The 7500-nt window shown below is 48.3% G+C and overlaps 1 protein-coding gene across 1 annotated transcript in view; it reads right to left on the bottom strand.

Moving 5' to 3' along the window:
- Positions 1-7500, bottom strand: part of ACAP3 (ArfGAP with coiled-coil, ankyrin repeat and PH domains 3) — a 266420-nt gene that overhangs the window by 147637 nt on the left and 111283 nt on the right. The window contains exons 2-4 of the mRNA XM_075327683.1: positions 4992-5049; positions 3310-3429; positions 1407-1460 (exon numbers count right to left, since the gene is read on the bottom strand). Coding sequence (XP_075183798.1) covers positions 1407-1460; positions 3310-3429; positions 4992-5049 — 232 coding nt within the window. The remainder of the gene's footprint in view (positions 1-1406; positions 1461-3309; positions 3430-4991; positions 5050-7500) is intronic.

Genomic DNA, 7500 nt, shown 5'->3' with positions numbered 1-7500 from the left:
ACGAGCCTGAACTGCAGGACCAGGCACAGTCCAACTGTATGTATGGTACATTATTTGGGTAAAAAAACGAAAGGGTCACCCTGCTACAGAGACTCCATTTAGCTGATAGGGAGGATACAAAAATTTGCTGATCAATAATGTGTACAAAATACGGTGGAACCTTGCATTACGAGCATAATTGGTTCCGGGTGTGTGCTCTTAAACCAAGTTACTCTTATATCAAAGCAAATGTTGCCATAGCAAATAATTGAAACGCAGACAATGCGTTCCACAACCCAAAAATATTTACTGTATTTATACAACTTATTACAGTAACACAAAATAATGTCCTGTATTCATATAAAATTATTACAGTCACTAATACAAAATACTGTACTGTATAATAATACTGTAATACTGTAAAAGACATAAAACATTAATCTGCACATTAGCTTACAATAAAACGGTTGGTATGCGGGAGGTACAGTATAAGTAATGTGCTGCACTGGTTAGTAGGAAGAAAGTACAATACTGTATCCACAAATGCAAATTGATAGACATGCTATATAGTGTATACTGTACTGTGCAAAGCTATACAGTACATATGTACAGAAAATTACCTCCAGAGCGGTTCAGAACACGGTCAAAGGACGGGACCGGAATTGTGCACGGTGAGTATTTGCTCTTATAGCAAATCATTGCTCTTAAACCAAGTTACAAATTTTTAAAAAGCTTTGCTTGTCTTGCAAAACGCTCTCAAACCAAGTTACTCTAAGGGGCACTTTGCACGCTGCGACATCGCAGGCCGATGCTGCGATGCCGAGCGCGATAGTCCCCGCCCCCGTCGCAGCTGCGATATCCTTGTGATAGCTGCCGTAGCGAACATTATCGCTACGGCAACTTCACATGGACTCACCTGTCCTGGGACGTCGCTCTGGCCGGCGACCCCCCCTCCTTATTAAGGGGGCGGGTCGTACGGCGTCACTGCGACGTCACACGGCAGGCGGCCAATAGGAGCGGAGATGAGCAGGATGTAAACATCCCGCCCACCTTCTCCCTTCCGCATATCCTACGGGAGCCGCGGTGACGCCGGTAGGAGATGTTCCTCGCTCCTGCAGCTTCACACACAGCGATGTGTGCTGCTGCTGGAGCGACGAACAACATCGGACCATGGCGTCAGCGTAATTATGGATTACGCCGACACTACACCGATGATACGATTACGACGCTTTTGCGCTCGTTAATCGTATCATCTAGGCTTTACACACTACGATGTCGCCTGCGATGCTGGATGTGCGTCACTTTCAATTTGACCCCACCGACATCGCACCTGCGATGTCGTAGTGTGCCAAGTACCCCTTAATCTAAGGTTCCATTGTATATTCATTCAAAGTAAGTGCGCCTAGTACAAGAAATAGGTTTCTTACCATATGGTAGTTGACCATTTCCTGTAGACTATCTCCAAATTTGTCCAGACACTCCTGACAAAGAAAATAAAAAAGAAAAGAAAGTTCAACTTTTAAAGGGATTATACAGATAGATCTGATTCAGGTCATAAAGAAATGTGATTGCCGAGGGTGGCCACTGATACGTACAACAGTCGCATGATGTTCCCGCCAAGAGAGATTACAGACTGGCAGTAGTATGTACAAGTATTGGCAAACGATCATTTTTTATTTTAACTTTTGATCCAGACTGAAGAAACAAAGCTCCCGAGACCTGTGCTTCAACTGACAGAGGAGCTGTATCGTAAGTACTCACACCAGTGAGGTGTCGGCGAAGGGCTGAGAGAAGAGAAGAAATAAAGCGAAGAAAAAATCCTTTGTGCAGAATCAGCGACAAAATCTATTTCTTCTATCACAGCCCTTCTTCAATAGTTCTAGTACGAGTGCTTATGATCAGCTCCTCTGACAGTTGAGACACAGGTCTCAGGAGCTGTTTTTCTTCAGATTGCAAACTAGCCCAACAGTTGATTAGTATGGGCTACTATTTTAATTACATGATGGGGCCATTTTATTATATTCTTGGAGATCCAGTCCGAAGAATCAAAGCTCCTGAGACCTGTGTCCCAACTGACAGAGGAGCTGTATCATAAGCACTCACCCCAGTGAGGTGTCGGCGAAGGACTGTGATAGGAGAATAAAGCTAAAGAAAGAAACCTTTTGTGCTCAGCCAGCGACATGATCCATTTCTTCTATCACAGCCCTTCTCCGACAGCTCTAGTTTGTGTGCTTATGATCAGCTCCTCTGTCAGTTGAAATACAGGTCTCATGAGCTGTTCTTCTTCAGACTTAAACCTGTCCTAATAGTTGATTAGTATGGGCTACCATTTCAATTACATGATGGGGCCCATTTTATTATATTCTTGGAGAACCACTTTAACTTTAATTTAGTCAATACATAAAAGATTTTATTTTTGTGGTGGTTTATGTATTTTGTGTAATATACCGTATTTTTAGGATTATAAGACGCACTTTTCCTCCCAAAAATTTGGGAGGAAAATGAGGGGTGCTTCTTATAATCCGATTGCACCTTACAGGGAGGTGGTGGAGAGGGGTAGCAGGAGATGGGGCAATGCTGGGGACCTGCGGGGCGCCGTGCTGGGGGCCTGCGGGGCGCCGTGCTGGGGGCCTGCGGGGCGCCGTGCTGGGGGCCTGCGGGGCGCCGTGCTGGGGGCCTGCGGGGCGCCGTGCTGGGGGCCTGCGGGGCGCCGTGCTGGGGGCCTGCGGGGCGCCGTGCTGGGGGCCTGCGGGGCGCCGTGCTGGGGGCCTGCGGGGCGCCGTGCTGGGGCCTGCGGGGCGCTGTGCTGTGGGATGCTGCACTGCAAGTGGTGAAGCAGGGGCATCCTTAAAATGTCGGCGGTGTGGGCTTCAAATAATGGTATCCGGAGGCTGTGCGTGCGCAGATGGAGCTCTCAGCTCAAGATCTTATCTTCGCACGCGCCGCCTCTGGCCCACTGATCTTCCAGCGGCAGACTTAACGAAAGTGACCCAAGGAGGATGCGCATGCGCAGATGAGATCTTGGCTTGTCATTGAGCTGATTGCTCAATCTGCGCACACGCCGACTCCGGGCGCCATTTCTTTGAAGCACGCACCGCCGCCAGTTTTTGGAAGTCGCCTACTTCACAGCATCTGGGACACCCACTGCCCACACCACCCGCATTATTGACCTGCTCCACCACCACCCCTGCCTCCTGTGACCCCACTCCACCACTACCGGATAGTAAGACGGACTCCCTTTTTTAACTTTTTTTTCCTCTAAATTTGGGGTGCGTCTTACAAACCAAAAAATAAGGGTTATATATTCCCTCCCAGCAAATGACAACCTACCGAGATCATCTCATCTTTCTTGCACTGTTGGGACAAGTCTCGGATGCCGCTTACAAAGTGCTTATTGGTTGTAAGGTAGGCTTTACCGGCTTCTAGCATCCCACTGCATAGTTTCACCAACTACAAAAAAAGAGAGAAGAGATTGTGAGACCAAAACAAAAATACACAATAAAACCAAACACGAACTGCTAGTACGCCTTCTCTAACAATACCAAGCGTGTGCTTACTAAAGGCCCTGTTACACACAACGACATCGCTAACGCGATATCGCTGGGGTCACAGAATTCATGACGCACATCCGGCGTCGTTAGCGACGTCATTGCGTGTGACACCTACAAGCGACCCGAAAAGCGGCAAAAATCGTTGATTGTTGACACGTCGCTCCTTTCCCAAATATCGTTGCTCATTTAGGACGCAGGTTGTTCGTCGTTCCTGAGGCAGCACACATTGTTACGTGTGACACCCCGGGAACGACGAACAGCAGCGTACCTGCGTCCTCCGGCAACGAGGTGGAAGTGACGTTAATGCGGCTGGTCTCCCTCCGCCCCTCCGCTTCTATTGGTGGCCCGCTATGTAACGTCACTGTGCTGGCGCACGCACCGCCCCCTTAAATAAGAGTTTGTTCGCCGGCCACAGCAACGTCGTTAGGAAGGCAAGTACGGGGGTGTGACGGGGACTAGCGATATTGTTCGCCACGGGCAGCGATATGCCCGTGATGCACACACGACAGGGGCGGGTGCGATCGCTAGCGATGTCGCTGCGTGTAAAGCGACCTTAAATAATGTGGGTTTTGAAGACATTTTGTTTTCGTCAAAGACATCTCAACCTTCAGAGATCCGCTTCAGCTCCACTTCCGGCTTGTGCTCGAAACAGAAAAGGGGTTTTTTTGTGCCGAAACATCATATCAGAGTTATGAGTGAAGGGGGCTCGCTGGATCATTTCAATAGCCAAGCCAGCCCCCTTCTCTGTCTTTCATAGCTGGCTTAGTTATTGAAACAGTCCAGTTAGTTAGCTCCCTTTTTAAGCTTGACTTCTTGTTGCCTTAGTTTCGACCACAGACATATATAAATCTATATTTCGAGATTATACCAAAACTTTTCGGCACTTCGATCACAAATGTAATAAAGTATGTGTATATCGAGAACAGACAAAAGAGGATAAAGTGTATTTCATCTACAATTGGATTTGCATGAAACATTGGGATCTGGTTTGTGGTGGGAGGCTTGGATGACACATTGTACTGAGGCACGCTAGGAGCTGGGACTGGCACAAATCATGAATATCGTTTTGCTGGATTTACTTGCACACATAGACACGGCTCTATTTTTCTTTAGTGGTGTTTGTGTGTGAAATGTGGGTGTTTTGTGTGCAGACATGGGAACAGTCTCCTTGTCATCTGGCATCCAGACGGGTAGTAGGTCAGCCCAGATCCATGATACGTAGAGACGGGAATGCTCTCTCAGCACAATGTCTCACTTGCTCTTTTGGAAAACATTTTAAGGAATGTTTCCAGCTCACTGCTTGCAGATGTTGAGTCCCGGCTGCCCGTCAATGCTGCCTCTGCGCTGGCGACAGCACTGGGGGTCAGTCACTTGTGTGCCGAGAGGTGTGGGGCAAAAAGCTAAAAGAAGGGTCTGAAAGTGTGTGACAATGGTGACCCCGGAGCGCTCCATATTCCTCACCTTGTCAAGTTTGGCTTCAATTTCTACCACATCTGTTTCCACCTCATCTATCGCTGCCCTGTAGGGAAAAAAAAGAATAAAAAATGAAGAGACTGGTTAACGTTCTTGCTCGGAGAACACACGCATCTTAAAAACAACATCCCTTATTCTACGAGCTTGTGAATTATTGAGGCAGCCTAAAACGCGTTAGCCACGGGGTTCATGCTGGAATCTCGCACACAAGTAACGGTTCATACATTAGTAAATCTAATCCCCGGAACGTGGGAATTTTTTAATGTTTTCTTATAAAAATAGTAACTTTAGATCTGATGGCGATTTTTGTTGCAAAAAGAAGTGCCGCCATATTGGTTGTCACTTTTGCACAAGCTTTTCAGAAGTCGATGGTAGAACGCGCCGATGAAAGGATGTTTTACCAAACAATACGGCTGCGCTTTTTGCAGTCAATGTTACAAAAAATTGGCAGAAATGGCTAAAATACCCATGAAAAGGAAACACAAAGACTAAACTTTCGTCAATTCCGGAACCGTCAAAAATGGAAGCAACGATAGAGGATAAAATGGGGATTTTAGATAAGGCGCCAATCGCGGACTAGGTGGTCGTAGGTAGGATTGACCTGATGATCAGCCCGTGAATTCATGCCGGTGATCAACTGATGGATCTGTTCCCAACAGTATTCATCTTCCTGGGTAAGCCGGCCAGTAAAGGAGCATCGATTGATCGGTACTCAGTAATGGTCCAAAAATCGGCCAAACTAAATAAACGTCTGTCATCACAGCTCCCAACTCTTGGAGCGGTCCCAAGGAGTGCACGTGCGCGCCGCTGCCCCCCTCTTAAAGGTCCTGCGTGCCACTCCTAGGAAGTGCCTCTCCGCCTATCGTTGAGAGGCACTGGGTATTTAAGGCAAGCGCCCACGAGGGGAGGTGCCTGTTCAACACTATCAGTTTAGTCAGTTGAGTTCTGTCTAGTTAGTTATCAGGTTACCCTGTCCTGTCTGGTCCCGTTCTGTTACTGTCTGTACCTGGTACCAGCCTATCCTGTCTGTTGGCACCTGGTTGCAGTCCTGTCCTGCTCGTACCTGGCTACCAGCTCGTTTTGCCTGTTGGCACCTGGTTCCAGTCTTGTCCTACCCATACATGGCTACCAGCCTGTCCTGCCTGTTGGCACCTGGTTCCAGTCCTGTCCCGCCCGTACCTGGCTACCAGTCCATCCTGATTGTTGGCACCTGGTTCCAGTCCTGTCCCGCCCGTACCAGCCCTGTTGGTGCAATATACTCTACCTGTCCGTCCTGGCCCTGCCATCTACCTTGCTAGTCCGTCCTGCCTGTGCTGTCTGCCTTGAGCCACCCTGGTGGTCCTTATCTGCACTTGAGACCCAGTCCTGTCTGCTCCTGTGTCCGCCCCTGGTCCTGGGGGTCAGATGCCACAGTCCCGGTCCTCTACCTCTAGGGTAGGTCCGGGGTCTCCCTGTGGCCCAGTGGATCCACTTCCACTCGCCACAGTTCCACCTCCGGCAGCGATCATTACAGGAGGGTTCACCTAACGTTCCAATACTTCCAAAAGCCAAATCCACCTAGGTATGGAGGAACACATCCCACCGGTGAAAATAAATAAGCAATTCATGCCATTCAGGAACGGAAAAAGCTGGGTGACCGGTAATACCGTACTACAGACTAGAGCTCCCCGAACGGGAATAACCTAGAGTGGGGACAATTACATGAGCAAACAATCGTCATTTGGACGGCGGTTCTAGAAAGAGTCGCTCGCGCAGCAATCTGTATCTGGATGACACCGAGCACTTGGCGTCTGCCGGCAGCGCTCCATCCTGCTGACTCCAACAAAGGACAGATTCACCGGTCTTTGTTAAAACCACAAAGAGACATTTTACAACCACAAAGAATTAAATGCAGCCTATATTGAAAGCAGAGACCACCCAAAAAATAACCCCATCATCTCGCAACAGTGACCGGCATGGAGGCTGCGCAATAAAATGTCTTTTCTTATATGGTACTGCACTTGGGACAGAAGGGCAGCAGTGAGGAATGGCAACTTTTAGCACAGTCAATCTGAAGACTTATTATTATTAGGGTGTGATGGTGGAATATGGGGGGGTTGTGTATAATTTTGTGTAGGTTCGTACTTTAGGCGTGGTGCTCTGTCCATTCTGTGTACATTGTCTTGTTTTCAGACTAATCACCCCCTGCCGAGCTTTTGTCCCCAAGTCTGGGGGGATCCACCTAAACTCTCTGCTTACCTGGGGAACTATTCAGTTTGGCTGGGAAGGACAAAAGACAAGCAGAAAGATTGATCCTCTGGGGGAGAAGCTGCAGCTACAGGCAGTACCCCAGAGATCCACTGAGAAACCCTGATTTGCCTGGAAAAGGACTGCTGGAGGATTGTGACTCATCCCCGGGACATTTATCCCATTACTGGACTACTTTACCCTCAGTGTGGTGGATTATTTGATGGACATTCTGGATTGCATGAAATAAATATTCTGTGGATTGTTCAAT

This window comes from Anomaloglossus baeobatrachus, chromosome 11 (genome assembly GCF_048569485.1).
Source record: "Anomaloglossus baeobatrachus isolate aAnoBae1 chromosome 11, aAnoBae1.hap1, whole genome shotgun sequence".
In the NCBI taxonomy this organism is placed as follows: domain Eukaryota; kingdom Metazoa; phylum Chordata; class Amphibia; order Anura; family Aromobatidae; genus Anomaloglossus; species Anomaloglossus baeobatrachus.
The sequence above is the reverse complement of the archived record's forward strand: the minus strand, read 5'-3'. Positions and strand labels throughout refer to the sequence as shown.